Here is a 19124-nt window from a genome sequence, read left to right on the forward strand (position 1 = left end):
CTCCTCCCTCGCCCCCATCCCAGGCCCGAAGATGACTTTCCATATTAAGCAGATGTTCACCTGCACATCCGCCAATGTGGTATACTGTATCCACTGTACCCGGTGTGGCTTCCTCTACATTGGGGAAACCAAGCGGAGGCTTGGGGACCACTTTGCAGAACACCTCCACTCGGTTTGCAACAAACAACTGCACCTCCCAGTCGCGAACCATTTCAACTCCCCCTCCCATTCCTTCAACAACATGTCTATCCTGGGCCTCCTGCAGTGCCACAACGATGCCACCCAAAGGTTGCAGGAACAGCAACTCATATTCCGCTTGGGAACCCTGCAGCCCAATGGTATCAATGTGGGCTTTACAAGCTTTAATATTTCCCCTCCCCCCACTGCATCCCAAAACCAGCCCAGCTCGTCCCTGCCTGCCTAACCTGTTCTTCCTCTCACCTATCCCCTCCCCCCACCTCCATTTCCCACCTACTAACCTCATCCCGCCTCCTTGACCTGTCCGTCCTCCCCAGACTGACCTATCCCCTCCCTACCAACCCACCTATACGCTCCTCTACAGGCTCCATCCCCACCCCTTCAACTTGTCTGTCTCCTCACCACCTATCCTCTATCCACTTTCGATCCCCCTCCCCCTCCCTCCCTGTTTATTTCAGAACCCTCTCCGCATCCCCCTTTTCTGATGAAGGGTCTAAGCCCGAAACGTCAGCTTTTGTGCTCCTAAGATGCTGCTTGGCCTGCTGTTGTTCATCCAGCCTCACACTTTGTTACCTCGGATTCTCCAGCATCGGCAGTTCCTATTATCTCTGATACAATTATGCACTTAGCAGGTTGGGATGTTCGTCTGTGTTCTAAGCCACTTTGAAATCTATTCAAAAATTTAAACTGTATGCATCAATTTGATGTGCGGCCACAGTGAATGGTGTTAGCTTTGAGGCAGAGGGAGACAGAGACTGACTCATGCTGTGTTAGAGGCGGGGCTAGTAATGGTAATAAACCACATGGCATGGTCTCCATTGGCTGGATGCGTTAAACCAGGTTGTGTCCCACTCTTTTGATTTTCACAAACCGGTTTAAGCCTCACCAAGCAGCAAGGTTAATGATTCATTCTTTTGACCTCGCCTTCTTCACTTCAATTACACACTGAGAAAGATTTTAAAGAGTCAGATTAAGTAGAGGAACTATTTCATTTACGAACTGATCACTACAGGAGGCGGCCTTAAGTTGATCACCGAGCTGCTTGTCTGTTTTTGTGCAAAAGCTGCGATCAGGCGAAGTCCTTTGAGCTCTGTTTGAGAAGTGTTTGCGTCACCGCAGGCTTAGGCAGGGCAGGTCAAAGCTGAGCCAGGGCAAAGTCGCAAACAGCACGCTTTTTATCCTTCTTCGAGCAGCTCAAATTCCATCATCCTGCCGGGGTGGGGGTGGGAGGGAAGAGGAAGTGATCGCAAAACCTGGGAACTCAATCTGGACTGATGTACGAATCTCTTCATTATCCCATCCTTGTGTATCATTGCATTTCAAACTTGCGGACAGTTCCATACTAACCGCAGCTTTACTGACACTCTGGAAGGTGGGTATTTCTTTTTCATGAATTTTGTGGGGGAGGCGCACTGTAGAGAATGAGGATCGTCTTCTCAGACGTATTAATCTTGTAGCAGCTGCTGGGGCCTTTGTTTTACGGATTTACCTCCAGATAGGGGCAGCGCGGCAAAACACGTATTCGGAAGTGTCGGTGATACTACAGACTTGACGTATCCCAACCGAAACGATGAGAAGTGCCATTTGCCCCAAGATTATTACATGGGTAGAGATGTGAATACGTCAGTATCTACACGGTATACAGGTTGCCTTTAAGTGAACGATTTAATTGAAGCTTAAATCATTTTGATATTTTTTTCATCCGCTGTTACCAATCTTCATACATGAATGATCAATTTATGCACTTTGTCGTGGTGTTTCTCCAAGCGCGATGGAGCCATGAACTTCATCGGGAGGTGCTCTCACTTCTTACGGTAGAGGTTCACATACAAGAACAACTGCCACTCCATTGGAAGTGTCGTTCTGGGCTCCCGCGTGTTCCCATGTATATATATGACTGAATGCAGCATTGCTGGGAATGAGAGGAAGCTCCTACCTGACTTCAGGTTGTGCAGTCTGGTGTGAAAGTCCCCGCTCACAACCGCAGGATGTGAACACTGTTGTTTTGTGCGAGACGTGGGGTGAGTGGTTGGTCGCTGAGGTATTAGTGGTTAGACACGATATTTGTATGTGGGAGTTTACATGTTGCCATATTTTCACCGTCTGCGTTTGTACCTCATCATGAATTCCGACCAATGATTATAGTCCAGTCAGTTTATTTATAAATACCCATGCCACACCTCAAATACCCCCTTGACTTTTTTAAGCGATAGCGTTTAGAATGTATTTAAATGGTTTGACAGCATTGTTGAAATATTGGAGAAAGGATTTGCACATACAGTTTTGTGTGTTCCCCCCCCCCTTAGGTGTAACATCAGGAGTTACATTGTTTCCTTCGGTTTATTTTGATGTGTTTGCATTATTTATACTTCATATTTTAACCATGCAAATCTAAAAAATAAATTCCTCTGTCCAATTTTAAATATATGGAGCAGAGACTGCACGTTTTGTCCCATAATATTAAGGTTTTTAGTTAAAACCTCCATATTAAAATGGTCCTACAACACGTGTTTTATTGCTCTGTTATCTGTGCTATATGAAATGTTTATGATACATGATAATGCAGTAAGGTGCTTTATTTTAAAACCTTTAAAACTTTACCGTACCCTCTGCCAAGAACAGAAGTAAGACCTCTAGTTTATCGGGAATAGGGCAGAGAAAGCAGAAGGTGATTATCATGGAGAAGATCAGCTTGGCGAGAGGGTATGAGGAGACATGGAGGAGAATTAGAGAATTAAGCAACTATGGATCTAGGGCAGGACGGAGCCTTAGCAGGCTTTAGATCAAGTAGACAGAAGACGGGTGGCACTGTGGCTAATGGTTGGTGCTGCAGCTTCACAGCACCAGGGACCCATGTTCAATTCCAGCTTCAGGCAATCATCTGTGTGGAGTTTGCACATTCTTCCCATGTCTGCATTGGTTTCCTCCAGTTTCTTCCCAGAGGTGGATTGGCCATGCTAAATTACCCATTGTGTCTAGGAATGTATAGATTAGGTGGATTAGACATGAGAAATGCAGGGTTACAGCAATAGGTAGGGGTGTGAGTGTGGGTGGGATGCTCTTCAGAGAGTTAGTGTGGATGTGTTCAGCCAGTTGGCCTGTTTTCACACTGTAGGTATTCTAAACAAGAAGAGGGAAGTAACAGAGATAGCTGATTGAATTATTTCCAGCTTGGTGACAGAAATCAACAAGCTCGTTGCATTTGGCACTTGTTGAGGTAATGGTAAAAGAGAAAAGAAGATAACTCAGAGTTAAGAAGTTGCTAATCACTTTTGCATTCTAGCATGACCTTGGAATAGTGAGTTTTCAGATGAGAATGGCACTCTATAGTACTTCATGTGGTCTTTTGTGTTATGTCTAATAGTCACTGTCAATATACCTTTAACAGGAATGCTCATGATATCATCACTTTATCACAGTGTGTGACCTGAGAGCATAAAGAGCTCATACTCCATCTTAGCCCAGGGATCACTTGAAGCATGCTGCTGAATTATGTGTTAATGTGTATAATAGGTGAAATAAATGTTTGTTGCATCCTTCAATATCATTATCCATGCCTAATTTTTTATGCTTTAAGAGATGACATAAGCAATGCCCTATTAGGTAAAATCTCCCATTGGAGACAAATTCATGTTATGGTTAGCAACAGCAACTATCAGTAAAGAAAACTCCAATATCTTGTTGGTAAATATTTGGAAAACTAATTGAAGACAACTTGGTCACAGCTTGGACATAAAAGAATTTGGACAATCAGCAGCATCAGTTTGTGTGAACACAGATAGCTGGACAGATTTGTTGATGAACAAGAAGACTGAACTAAATTCTTTTGATTCTAAGAGTACCTTATTTAAAAACAAAAATGTTAAATTTACAAAATCAGTCAAAACTAAAGACACTGGTCCTGTAATGAAGAATAGTGACCACTCTATCTCTTGTAAAAAGAAATGGCCTGTTGATAGAATTTTTTAAAAATTAAATGGTCCTGTATGCATAGCCCAAAAGTACTCCTAGAGGAAATTACAGCTCAAAACTTAAAAATAGGGGTTGTCTACATTAAATGTCCAGACCTCATTGAGTTCCACTGCTTTCTTCCTCCAAATCCATGTGAAATATAAGTTAATATGATGTCATGTTTTTCCTTTGTTCTTCCTCATGGCCTCCATCTAGAGGCAGCAGCTACTACAAGTCTGCAATTCTTAAAGCAACAAAGAGATCAAAGCCACTGGAACAGCAGTTTTAATTTACAGAGATAACAAGGTGTAGAGCTAGGTGAACACAGCAGGCCAAGCAACATCAGAGGAGCAGGAAAGCTAATGTTTCAGGCCTCAACCCTTCAGCATCTGAAGTTCTTACTATCACTGAAACGGTTTTAATTTACACATAGTTTAAAAAGGAAAGTGTAACATTTTTCAAGTAGATCGCTTAAACACAGTTATGAACTGGGCAACCAGTGACACCTTTGCTGAATTACAATTGTTCAAACAGCATAGGCAATTACATTCTACAGATCAAATGACTGATGTTCCCCAGAAGAGAGCTGTAAAAATCTTCTTTGTTATTGGCTAGAAGGAGCTTCACATAATTAACAAATACGGCCTCTTCATAAATGATCAGAAAGCTCTACAAAATATCTGGAAGGTTCTTGAGGACCAACTGACAGTAATAATTAACTTCAGGATTAATAGACAGCAGCCACCAGAATCCATTGATCAATTTGTTGGAAGATGCTGTAACAAAAAATATGAACATGACATTACCGAAGAGGAACTGTCAGAGAACCGCCTAGAGTTAATCTTGCCTGTACGACAACTAAAGCCTGTTGAAAGGATCTTTAAAAAAGGCCAGGCTGTACTATCTGAGGATGGATGCGAGTAAGCCACAGTGGCTGGTTAGCAACAGTCATGTGCTTTATGAAGAGGCAACATTACTGCTCCAGTCAGCAAAGTGCACCAAACATCCACATTTGTAATGGATGCGGCTTGTTGTACCTGCTTAAAAGCTGGGCAGCTTTTCTTGATACTTGTGAAGTACATGGCACTAAGGGACATTGAGCATGCACGTGCAGAAAATCTCGTTCCAAAGACTACGCTAGACCCCGGAACAAAACAGGATGACAGCACGATACCACAACACCGGTAACAAGGAAATTGTTGAAAATTTCCACAGCTGCAGGTTGGCAACTGCTAATAGTTACCAAACTAAAAGGGAAATTTTAGCAGATGACCAAGCTTTCCATATTGTGAGCTTCACACACCATCTTGGTTTCCCAAAATCTTCGATCTAGTGTGTACTGACAGTCCAACAGTGGCAAGAGTACTGATATGCACAGATCTCAGTATAGTAAGAATTTGTGAGAATTAAAATCACATCTCTTGTGGTGGAACAAACCATGTATTAAATAATCAAATGAGTCAATGACCTGCAAGGATATGACCTTGAAATGACATACAGGCTAGGTATCATACCTAAGATGCTGAGCAAATTACCCAGACCATATGAAGATCTAGACAGACTGTTGATTTACTTTTGTTGATGTCTTTGGCAGCTTATGAAGATAAGTTGCCAAGTAAACTTTGTTTCTGTCTCAACAGATGCTGACCAACCTGCTGTGTTTATTTCAGATTTCCAGATTCTGCGTATTTTGCATTTACTTCATTAATAGTGTCAGACAACTTTTGCAGTTACTTATCTTGTGCCACAGCAAATAAGTCTAAAAACAAAAAACATATTACACCGAGACATCGTGGCTGTACTACACCAGGGTCACATGGATAATGCACAAGACACCTGCAACGTGAATTGGTATACTGGCCAGGACTGTATCAGGATATTCAACAACTTGTGAATATTTCTAAGGCATGCCAACATTCTGTGCACGCAGCCTATATATCTACACAATGTTCCGTCCTCACCTCGGATGAAAGTAGGAACAGACATATTCAAAGTGCATGGTGAAGATTACATCCTTGTGTTGGATTACTTCTAAATTTTCAATTGTTTAACAACTTAGCAATACAGTAAGCCTGAGTGTTACTGACGCAGTGGGTGATAGTTTTTGTTTACAGGCATCCCCAATTCACGGATGTCTGACTTAGGAATGCTCATGCCTGTGAATCCAATCCTATACAGGGATATAATTTTAAAGATCCAAAATACAAATGTTTCCTGTACTTACAAAAGGCTGTTTTATATTCTTCTGCACTTTTGTCCAACCTGCATACAAATTGACTTGTGAATGTACTAAAGAACGGAACCATTCACAATTAGGAAACCTCTTGTACTTCCTGTAAGCAGGAGCAAATAGCATCTGCCAATAGGCACCAGTACACCAACAAACTGTTTTAAGACATGTGTACTAAATGCAGAGTGAGCCACAGTTCATTATCGTTTCACTATCCACGCTCAAATGATTTAGCAGAATGTATGGTATGTACTATCAAGTCAGTGATCACCGTTTCAAGCAACAAAGCAAGATTTTTGGATTGCTTTACTGCATTTTCATGCACCAGCAATTGAGAAGCAATCAGTTATCACCAGGCTGGAGGATGTTTAAAATTAAAAAAATCTATCAACCAGGTTTCTTGATGAACATAATTATGACCTTGTCGTGAAATGAAAATGTATTAATTAAATATGAAGCACTTGTTTAAAACGCAGTCAGTAACATAGAAGCATAAATGCTAAGCCATATAAATATTCCCAAATTACACAAGAAAGCACGTGCAGCAGCACATTCTTGAGAAAAAGAGAAGAAAAGGTTGAAGAGATTGTTTTGTGAAAATACTAGACAGCGTGAAATTTTTGAAGACAAAAGGATGAACTGTAGCATGTTCCAGAATTTGTTGCCTTGATTTGCTGACATATGCGAGAAAGTAACTAGCCATACACGGTTGCCTTTGAAGTCTGGCAGGCTCAGCTTGCTAAGGAAATATAGTATTGAAATGTTCTTTCATTTACTGTTTCAAAAGTACAGATAAGTTTTTCCCAAACTTTCTTCCAACTTAACTTATTTTTGCAGGCTTCCCTCCAACTTAGCTAGTTATTAGTAGACTTTTCTCCAACTGTGCCATACAAACAACAGCCTCTTCACACCAGTCACAGCTCAACAAATAGTCTTGGCAGGGCCTACAGCACAGCGAGTAGTTATCACCAATCACATACTGTACACAATACCATTTTTTTAAAAACGAAGCTATGTGCACTGTCAATGACCTCTTGATAAAAAACTTCAGGTATGCTCATCAATCCTGAAACAAGATTTTTTTTCCCTACAATCTTCAAAATCTAAGTCCTCCAAGCAAAATTTAAATATAAAGTGTCTTTGTAATATCATTAAAGTTTTCAAGAAGATTTGTAGCTTGGGTTGTGGATGAGATTGTGGATATGCACCCCGAGCCAGTGGCTTTGATTGCAAACGTTTCATCACCCTGCTAGGTAACATCATCAGTGCGCCTCTGGTGAGTCATCAGTGTTCTGTCCCACTTGTTATTTATACTCGTTCAACAAACACATTGAATTAGACCCTGTGTACAAATCACTGAGAAACAGAACTGGACGTGGTGCCAAACCACCCAACAAACCAAGGCATATAAATAACAAGGGACACCACACCAATGCTTCACCAGAGGAGCACTGATAATGTTACCTAGCAGGGCGACGAAATGTTTGCAACCAAACTCACTGGCTTGGTTTCATGTCTACAGCTTTGTAATATCGTTCGCGTTTGTGTTTTGACATGTGTTGTCAGTTTGATAATTATGCAATCATGTCTAATGTTTGGGATAGGTTTTTACTTTTGGAAGAAAAAGGGAAATATTGTATGTTTCGGTATAATTTTTTAAAGAAACATGTTGTATCATTACATATTACCTGTGGGTGTAAAGGTCTCATACTCCCATCGCTTGAAGCAGGACCTTCTACTGGAGGCATGCTACTCAATTGTAACGTTTATTGTTTTTGTATGTATATACTCATGGGACTTGGATGTTGCTGGCTTGCCAGCATTTACTGACCATCCCTAGACCCAGCCCTTGAACTGAATGGCTTGCTAGACTGTTTCAGAGGGTAGTTGAGACCATATTGCTGTATGTCTGGAGCCACATGTGGGCCAGACCAGATGAGGATGGCAGATTTCCTTCCTGGTAGGACATTAGTGAGCCAGACGGTTTTTCCAAGAATTGGCAGTGGTTTCATGGTAATCAGATGATTCTTAATTTCAAATTTAAAAAAAAATTCAGATTTCACCATTTGCTGTCTCCAGGACAGTAACTGAATTCCTGGATTAATAATTTAGCGATAATACCTCCTGGCCATCACCTCCCTAACAATGTGTAAGGTTAACTGTGAAAGATGCCTGTTGGAGTCGTAGACATCACAGTATCCATGCCCAGTTTCTTCTGTTACAGAAGATGACATAAAGATTACCACAAGAGGTTTAATACCCTATCATCTGCCATTTCATCTGTATCTCTTAGGCTTGAGAGAAGGGAGATGAGGACCAGGGTGAATTACAGCTTTCTGGGGACCAGGGTGTCACATGTAGAGCTGAGAGGGTAATTGAACAGATTGTCAGTTGTCTTGGTGAATGAAGAGTCAAATACCAATTAATTATGAAATTGAAATTGCAACTCTGTGAGAATGGGGAGAGTATTTCACCCAACATCGTACATGTAAGGGAGATGTGGATTATTTAGTTGGACTTAAATTAACTTCAAACTATTCCTGCATTTAACCTTACTAATTTGGCGAAAGATAATCATAGACCTTTCTATCTAAATTAAGCATCTGACTGTCAACGAATGTTTCTGTTTTTGTCTATCTTTTGAGGAGCAGTGTGCTTGCTGACTGCCTGAGGTGTGAAATGTATATCAATTACTGAGACAGTCTTAAAAAACACATTGTTTTCAGTTTTTGGGTATAACATCAAAACCAAGTGTGTTATAATAATTATCATTTAATCCAGGTGGAATACAAACTGGTTTCTGAGGGCAGCAAGGGTGAAGGTAGCAGACGCACTGACCACAAGATGTTCCATTCCTTCGTAGATGTAGGAATAATATCTTTCAAATGTTGTATTCCAAAAATGAGAGAGGGATATACCCTGTAAATATATTTTTAAAATTTATTTATGGAGGTTGATCAATCCAGTGTGAACGGTGGAAAAATTATTGGATGGATTGTCAGGGATAAAATTAATTCTTGCCTGGATGGTGTTAAATAAGGTATAGCCAGCATCAATTTGTTGAAAGCAAATCCTGCCTGACTTTCAAAAGGCATCTGATAAAGTACGGCATTAGAGAGTTATTCAGAAAATAGAATCACATTAGATTAAAGGGATGGTGGAATTTTAATTTGATTAGGAATAGAGCACGGGTCGTATGATGAAACGATACTTTTCTGATTAGAGAGGAATATATAGTTGTTCCCTTGATGGTCAAATTAGAACCACTGCTAATCATGTTGCATGTAAATAACACAGGCTTGGGTAAAAGAAGCAAGACTTCAAAGTTTAAAGATGCTGTGAAACTTGTGAACTAGTAATTTGTGAAAAGGATAGTAGCAGAGATCAGGAGGACATAGACTGATGAATTGGCCAGACACGTGCAGATGCCACTTAAGACAGATGAAAGGAAATGTGCAGTTTGGTAGAAACAGCATGGAGAAGTAATGCAATCTAAATGATATGTGTGAGTGGATGAGTGCATATTTACAAAACATTTGAATGAGGCGAGACAACCTGATGGTTAAGAAAGCACAAGGATGTTGAACTTCGTTTCAGTTACTAATAAAGCATCCATTGTAGGGCTGTGTACAATTCTGCCTCCGACACTTAGGAAATGTGGTGAGCCTTGAAAGATAGTACGGAGGAGTTTACCTGGTCACCAGAGATGGAGGAACTATCGTGTAGGGAGATTTGAGAAGTTGTGATTATACTTTGCAAATGGGAAACATGATTGGTGCACTCAATCTGGGGACTTTAATTAAGGAAGTAAGTTGAGAATGTTTGAAATGATGGCATAATTGACCAAATGGCATCCTTAAAAATAATATGTGAACGAACTTTGCAAAAAACTTTTCAGTGCATAAGTTTTTCAAACCCTCATTGAGAGGAAAATTAATTGTCAAGCAATTTGGTAACAGACACTCTGACTCTGACAGTGTTATGACCTTTAGTTATTATATTGCCCTTGGACATAGACACATAGATACAGAATGTGGGAATAGGCCATTCAGCCCTTGAGTCCTGCTCCAGTATTCAAGATGACCAGTGGCATGGTGGCTCAGTGGCTGGCACTGCTGCCTGACAGCACCAGGGAGGGGATTCAGTTCCACCCTCGAGTGATTGTGTGTGTGGTTGCACATTCTCCCTGTTTCCGTGTGGGTTTCCTCTGGGTGCTCCAGTATCTCCCCACAGCCCAAAGATGCGCAGGTTCAGTGGATTGCATATGCTAAATTGCCTGTAGTGTCCAGGGGTGTGTAGGTAATGTGGATTAGATATGGGAAAGGGTAGGGGAATGGTTCTGGGTGGGATGCTCTTCTCAGAGACAGTACGGACGTGGTGGACCAAATGGCATATTTCCACACTACAGGGATTCTATGAATTCCGTGGTTGATCGTCCAACTCAGTACCTCGATCCCATTTTCTCTCCATACCTTTTGATTCCTTTAGTTCGAAGTACTGTATCTACATCTTTCTTGAAAGCCTTCAATGCTTTGGCCTCAACAGTTTCCTGTGGCAAAGAATTCCACAGGCTCACCACTGTCTGGGTGAAGAAACTCCTTCTTCATCTCCGTTCTAAAGGCCTACTCCTTATTTTGAGATTGTGACACCTGGTTTTGGACTCCAAGGTTATTAAGAACATCCCTTGTGTACATACCCTCTTTAAAACCCTGTTGGAATTTAATAGGTTTCTATGAGACTCCCTTCATCCTGCTTTACATGCATGAATATAGAGAATTTGTTTGGAATGTCATCACTGACAGTGCAGATGTGGTGGGCTGAGGGGCCTGTACGTGTGCTGTGCTGCACTGTTCTGTGTTCTGTCTTCCAAACTCTTAGTGAATATATTCCTACTCAATCCAATCTTTGCCCATATTGTCAGCTCCACGATCCCAAGAATCATTCTGGTAATCGTACTTGGCACTGCTTTAATAGCCCCAATATCCTCCCTCAGATAAAGAGATCAGAGTTACACATCTTGTTCTAGGTGTGGTCTTATCGATGCCCTGCAGTTCCAGCAAGACATCCCTGCTCCTGTACTCAAATCCTATCCCTATGAAGGCCAACATATCACTTGCAAACTGTGGCAAATGTTTTTTGTTATAGGGTCCCACAATAAGCTTCACTCTGTTATAATGCTCCTCTTTGTAATTAGTTCTGGTATATGACTCTTAGTTATAACTCTGGCAGAGTAATAAAACTTTCATCTATAATCCTTGCTGTGTTATAACTCTCTTAACTAGTATGCTTGCTGTGTTGTAATGTTCTTGACTGTAACTCATGTTGTGTTATGCTTTTAGTTATTTTCATTCCTGTGTTTCTACATTTTTGGTTCTAACTCAGAAGGTTTTTAGTTGCACGGACACAATGCTCAGTGGTTGGTACAACAGCCTCACAGCGCCAGGGACCCAGGTTCAATTCCAGCCTCGGGCAACTGTCTGTGTGGAGTTTGCACATTCTTCCTGTGTCTGCATGGGTTTCTTCTGGATGCTCTTGTTTCAATTCTAAACCTTTCCTATCCATGCACCTGTCCAAATGTCTTTTAAATGTTGTAACATTACCAGCAGCTACCACTTCCTCTGGCAGTTCATGCCACATAAGCACCACCCTCTGTGTAAAAATGTTACCCTTTTAAATCTTTCCCCTCTCACCATAAGCCTATGCCCACTAGTCTTGTACTCCCCTACCCTAGGGAAAAGACCTTTGTTATTCACCCCATCTATGTCTCTCATGATTTTATAAACCTCTACATGGTCACTCTCAACCTTCTACGTTCCAGAGAATAAAGTCCCAGCCTATCCAGCTTCTCCTTATAATTCACATCCTCCAGCTCCAGTAACATACTTGTAAATCATTCTTCCACCCTTTCCAGTTTAATAATATCCTTACTATTGTAGGGTCACCAGAACTGTACACAGTAATCCAAAAGTGGCCTCACAGATGTCCTGTACATCCAGAATTCAGTGTCCCACTCTGACCAATGAAGGCAAGTATGCCAAATTCTGCTTTCACCACCCTGTCTACCTGTGATGCCACTTCTAAGGAACTATATGCATGGACCCTACGTCGCAGTGTTCGACAACACACCCTGCTCAAGGGTCTTGCATTAATTATGTAAGATCTGACCTGGTTTATTTTTCCAAAATATAGCACCTCACATTTATCTCAATTAAACTCCATCTGCTACTCAGTGCATTTCCCCATCTGATCAAGATTCCATTGCACTCTGAGATAGCCTTCACTGTCCACTACACCACTAATTTGGGTGTCATCTGCAAACTTACTAACCATACCTCCTATAATCATGTCCAAATTGTTTACATAAATGATAAACAATAGTTGACCCTGCAAAACACTGATGGTCATGGACCTCTAGACCCTATAACAAAATGTATTTGCCACAGTTTGCATGTGGTACGTTGCCTTTGTAGGGACAGGATTTGAGTACAGGAGCAGGGATGTCTTGCTGAAACTGCAGGGCATCGGTAAGACCACACCTAGAACAGGGTGTGTAACTCTGATCTCTTTATCTGAGGAAGGATATTGGGGCTAACAACCCCGAATCACCAAATAAAAACTGAAAGAACTGCTGATGCTGGTGGTACAGGGTCAAAAACAGAAGTTGCTGGAAAAGCTGAGCAGGTGAAGTAAAAATCAGAGTTAATGTTTCTGGTCCTTTCTGAGTAAGGGTCACCAGACCTGAAATGTTAACTGTGATTCTTTTTTCTTCACAGATGCTGCCAGACGTGCTAAACTTTTCCAGCAACTTCTGTTTTTGACCCTGTACCACCAGCCTCTGTCTCCTGCTATCAAGCCAATTTTGTATCCAGGCAGCTAGCTCTCCCTGGATCTCATGTGATCTAACTTTACTAATCAGTGCACCATACAGATCCTGTTGAAGGCCTTGCCAAAATCCACATAGACAACGTCTACCAGCCTGCTTTCATCTATCTTTTTCGTTATATCCTCAAATCAACTCCGTCAAGTTTGAGACATGATTTCCCATGCACAAACCCATGCTGACTGTCCCTATTCAGTCCTTGCCACTCCAAATGCTTGAAGGTCCTGTCTCAGAATCCCCTCCAACAGCTTACCCACCACTGATGTCAGGCTTACCACTCAACAGTTACCTGGCTTTTCCTTGCAGCCTTTCTTAAATAAAGGCACAACATTAGCCACCCTCCAATCTTTCGGCACCTCGCTCATGGATGTAGATGATACAAATGTCTCTGCTGGTTCCCACAATTTCTTCCCTAGCTTCCCACAATGCTCTGGGATACACGTGATCAGATCTTGGAAATTTAACTACCTTTATGCATTTTAAGACCTCCACCACTACCACCACCTCTTTTGTAATGTGGACTGTTTTCAAGACATCACTGTTTATTTCCCAAGTTCACTAGCTTCTATGTCTTTCTCCACAGCAAATACTAATGCAAAATAGTCCTTTAGTATCTCACACATCTACTGTGGTTCCACATATAGACTGTCTGATTGATTTTTAAGGGGCCCTATTCTCACCCTACATGCTGATTTGCCCGTGATATACTTTTACAATCTCTTATCTGCCAAAGCTACCTCAATCTATTTTTGCCCTCCTGATTCACCTAGTGATTCACTAGATCTTAGCCATCTGTACTTGACATATGCCTCCTCCTTTACCTTGACCAGAGCCTCCGTATCTCTAGTCATCCAGTGTTCCCTACTCCTACCAACATTGCCTTTCACTCTAATAGGAGCATACTGTCTCTGAACCCTCTCACTTTTAAAAGCCTCCTACTTACCACTTGTCCCTTTACCTGTGAACAGCACACCCCATTCAACTTGCTCAAAGTTCCTAATACCATTAAAATTGGTCTTGCTGCAGTTTAGAAGTTTAAACAAGGCCTATTCTTTCTAAAACGAATAGAATTGTGGTCACTGGTCCCAAAGTGCTCCCCCACTAACATCTCAGTTACCTGCCCTACTTTATTTCCCAAGAGAAGGTTGAGTTTTGCTCTTTCTCTGGTAGGTACGGCCACATATTGATGAAGAAAATTTTCTTGAATAAAATTAATAAATCCCTCCCCATTCCAAGCCCTTAACACTATAGCAGTCCCAGTCCATGTTTGGGAAGTTAAAATCTATTAGTATAATAACCCTTTTTTCTTACACATATCTGAGATTGTCCTATATATTTGCTCTTCAGTTTCTCCCTGACTGTTGAGGGGGGGCCTACAGAGGAATTTCACCAAGATGATCATCCCTTTCTTATTTCTCAGTTCCACCCATATAACTTCACTGAACGATTCCCCAGGAATTTCCTCACTGAGGACAGCAGTGATGATTGCTTTAATCAAACACACCATGCCCCCTCCTCTCACCTTCCTTTCTATCTCTCCTATAGCATCTATGCCCCACAACGTTGAGCTGACAGCTATGTTTCTGTAAAAGCTATGATACTTCAGTCCCATGTTCCCATACATGCCTCAAGCTCATCTGCATTACTTCTTAGACATCTTGCATTGAAATAAATGCAGTTTAGTTCTTCAGTTTTGCCTTGTTTCCTGCTGCGCTCGTGCCTATCTTGAATGTTTAACTTGCTCCCTTTAACTTCTGAACAGCCCTCAATATTGGTGCTTTTTTCACTTCCGTTCTCCATACCAATTTAAAGCCTACTGTGTAGCAAATCTCCAGAAACTATATTTAAAAATACATAATTGTCACATGTTTTCTGTTGTTCTAAAGTTGTGAAAGTTGTTTCATAAATGCATATTCTTTCTTCTTTGTGTCATTTCTTTACTGCTGTGTTTTAAAAATGCACCTACAGCTTAAAATCATTTCGTGACTTTTTTGTTGTTCTTTATGATGTTATGGATGATTAGAATAGTGCAGTTTGCTGTCATAGAACACTGCATTTTGGTATTGTGTTTGTTGCCCAGGAAGCACATTCATGGAAATGTGAAATCAAAGTATTGAAAGATGTAATCAATAATGCAATCATAACAGCTCCATAAAATACCTGGAACAACGAATAGTTACTGAGCTCTCCGGCACTTAACAAGACAACTTTATATAGTAGTAATATTTTTAAACTTCACCTCAATATATAGATGTATTGGAGAGCCTGAATTTATCCAAGTGCTGACTGTAAAGATGCTGTATGTCAAATTAAATATTAATATTTTTGTAACTGTTTTTTGTTCCTGAAATTGAAAGAAATGTGTTTATTGACATTCCCAAGTAAATGATCTTCGGCAGCAAGTTGTTAGAGCACCACCCACAGACCTGTTGATAAATAAGTTTGAACCAAAATTCTGTTGTATTTCAAGTTGATTGCTTTTAGAATATTATCATACAGCAAGCCATCTACCTTTGGTTAGCAGAAAATGTAAGTTTATTCCTTGTGAGACAGATTAGATTAACACCAATAATAATGGATGTTCATCTTCTCCAGAAAATACACCCAGCTGTGATATGACACTGATTGCAGCAAGGTTTGTTTAATGTGCTGCCAAAACTAACTTGTTCTATTCCCTGTAAGACGTGGCTAGTATCACTGCTGGTGAATGATTATGGTTTGCCGAGCTGTGTGCTGGGGCTGATCACTAAGCAGCTTGACAAACTAGTAGTGGAACTGATTGGTCCAGTTGTGGAACTCATCTAGCTGTAACTGATAGTAAGCACTGTCAGTAGTAGTAATGTTGTAACTGATCGGTACAATATTTGGCTTTAATCTTATATTGCTTATTTGGTAAGTGACTTCAATTTCCTCAATTCTACTCTGAAATTTCTGCGGAGAAACTTCCGCATTTCTTCTTTTTAAGCCATTACTTGCAACTCACCTCTTTGTCCAAGGATCTATATTATTATCTTAATCATTCATTGTTCTTATCAAATATTGTTTGATAATATTCCTATAACATGCCTTTAATACCTTTTTTCTCAACAGCAAAGGAACTTCATAAATGGAAGTTGTTCTGTGTTCTTTAATTTGCATTCCCCTGTGGATTTTCTGCGTATAAACAATACTCAGACTTAGTGAGGCTTATGCAGTTCAAAAGTGAGATAAAATTGCACTTGTATAGCATTTTGGCATGTCGGCACAATATATCTCAAAAATTATTCCCATAAAATGAATTTCTTTGAACAGTATTGACTCTGACATATAAACAAACATAGTAGATGAAATAAACAACAAAATAAAACTTCCGATAATCACAGGGCCACTACACACAGGAGGACTTTTGATGCCTTAAGAGGGCAACCAGTGATGCTTTGGAAGGAAAGGGTCTTGAATCAGGGACCCAAGTTCCCACTAAGGGGTGTTTTAGGTCTTTGTTCTTGGGGTATGGAGAAACCAATGGGGGGAAAAGAAAGCATTACTTCAGTTCCTCAAAAAAGCAAAGTTGAGATTCCATGAAGCCATTGAAACTGTTCAGGTGAGATTACCTTAAAAGATAATGACGATTTTCCCTCTCGCAACCCCAACCCAACTCTGCCTTGGCTCACTCAAACCACGTGTTGTGAATTAAAATACATAATTTGTGTTAGAATCAGATATTGATTCTCCTTCACTGGTTAGCATCTCAATTGGTGCTAGAGAACATGATGGACTGTGTTCTCATGAACAGATTTAAGACTATCTTATTTGCTTGATCATCTGTAACTTTTGGAAGCAATTTAAAAATCTAATAGTGTTGCCAAGGAACCCAAGTGACTGTATGATATCTGCCAAACTTTGCTTACCCATGTATAAAATTCATCACATCACAGTAGCAAGAGGATTTGATTCAGTCTTACGCAATCTGGCCAACCTTAAAAGTAGACATTATGAATAGACACTGCTGAAGGGATTGTTGACCTGCAAGCCTAAACTTTTCCTGTGAACCCCTGAGTACATAATTTCACATCTGGAATGGAATTCAAAGATTTGCCTTTTTGTATCATAATCTCTCGAACTGGGCGCTGAATTTATTGGTGTCAAGCAGTGATGAAGATTGGGAAGTGTTTTACAAACCAGAGTAACATTATGATTATACAGTCCCAGCAGTTCTGGACTGAATCCATTGGCTTGGTTCTTTGTAGTACATAACTGATGGAGATTTTTGCATGCCTGGTGCTGGTTGCCAGACAATCTGTATGACAAATCAAAGGCATTGGAGAGGTATCGCTGCTGGTAAAGCGGTTGTTGTCAGCACACATGTGGAATCTAAAGTCATTTCAGATAGACTCACTAAAGAGCACCATGTGAGAGTCTGAGAGGCCAAGGGAAGAATCTTGGAGGACCCCGTGAGTGTTGTCTTGTCTGTTTATTAATCAGTTCATATTGCTTCAGTTCTGCTGCAAATCTAATTTATTTTTACAGAGTACAGCCGTTTTGAGTCTAAAATCCATGACCTTCGGGAGCAGATGATGAACAGCAGTATGAGTTCTGGATCTGGCTCCCTGCGGACCAGTGAGAAACGCTCGCTTTATGTCCGGTAAGTTTGTTATTTTGGGGAGGAGGTAGATGCTCTCAAGCATCTCAAGTTAGCAAGAGGCAATACAGTAGTTGAATGAAGAAATGGGTATCTTGGTCATTTATCTCCTCCGAGAATAGTTGTTGTCAGATTGTTGCACTTATTACCATATTACTTGACACTAGACACGCCATTTCAAAATAATTTGTTTTTCAGTGCTTTGAGTCGTTTGGATGTGACCAGTTATTGAATAATTTTTATTATTAAATAAGTTAAACTTTTGTTTGCTGTGGAGTCTCAATTAATTATCAGTTTACACTATTACCATCATCCTAAAGGGGAAACTAGATATAACTGTTAGAATATTTGAGGAAAGCAATAGAAGCATGTCTGCTGTCTGATTCCTGGCTGCCTCAATGATTTACACTTTATCTATTCAGCTTCTTCCATGAGAAATTGAGAAATCAGTGTACTGTACAAACAAACATTTTAAAATTTACACCAGGCATCTATAGCTTACAGTAGAAAATAAAGGATTGAGAATTGCCATGTCAGTCCTGGGTACTGCTTTTAGACTCATGGTATTTGGTGGAACATGGGCAAGTAAATTTCCTGCTGATTACCATCTACTGCCCTACATGAATGATGAATCAGAACACCGCTTGGAGGAAGCATTGAGGATGGCAAGGGTGTTAAATGTACTCAGGGTTGCGCACCAAGTTAGCATGTTAGCACCACTACTGATGGAGGTCACTGAGCCCTAAGCAACATACGTAGATCAATGTCGGGTGACAAGTGAACCAAGAGGGAAAAACCTATTTGACTGTGTTCTCACTGGTTGTCACACATGCATATCTCCATGACAGTATTGGTAGCGTCACAGCTGCATAGTGTTTTTGGCAACAAAGTCCTGTATTCACATCCTTGTATTCAGTGATCATGTGGTGCTGCCCTCCCTCTACAGTAAATTGGAGAAATTTCAAACAGACCCAACAACTCGAGTTGGGCATCCATGAGGTGTTGTGGACCATAGGCAGCAGGATAATTGTGTTGAGCCACAATTGTAACCTGAAGACTTTACGTACATTCCAATCTACCATTACCATTAAGTTGCAGAACCAGCTTTGATCCCCAACAACGTGTCAATCAGGCAAAGCTAAACACACAATTACTTCCATGGCAAGCAGCAAAAACAGCATGTAACAGACAGGGGTAAATGACTCCATGGCCAATAGATCAGATCTCAGCTCTGCAATGTTTTGTTA

At 40.7% G+C, this 19124-nt stretch overlaps 1 protein-coding gene across 11 annotated transcripts in view; it reads left to right on the forward strand.

Moving 5' to 3' along the window:
• The window catches only part of dlg3 (discs, large homolog 3 (Drosophila)), a 483556-nt gene that overhangs the window by 422521 nt on the left and 41911 nt on the right, over window positions 1-19124 (forward strand). For 9 of the 11 annotated variants that reach the window (XM_059651426.1, XM_059651427.1, XM_059651428.1 and 6 more), the window contains one exon: window positions 17766-17880. In XM_059651426.1, coding sequence (XP_059507409.1) covers window positions 17766-17880 — 115 coding nt within the window. Of the gene's footprint in view, window positions 1-1074; window positions 1571-2097; window positions 2220-17765; window positions 17881-19124 lie in introns of those variants that run through there. The other 2 variants (XM_048544770.2, XM_048544769.2) reach the window with 2 other exon arrangements.

This window comes from Stegostoma tigrinum, chromosome 15 (genome assembly GCF_030684315.1).
Source record: "Stegostoma tigrinum isolate sSteTig4 chromosome 15, sSteTig4.hap1, whole genome shotgun sequence".
NCBI classification, from domain to species: domain Eukaryota; kingdom Metazoa; phylum Chordata; class Chondrichthyes; order Orectolobiformes; family Stegostomatidae; genus Stegostoma; species Stegostoma tigrinum.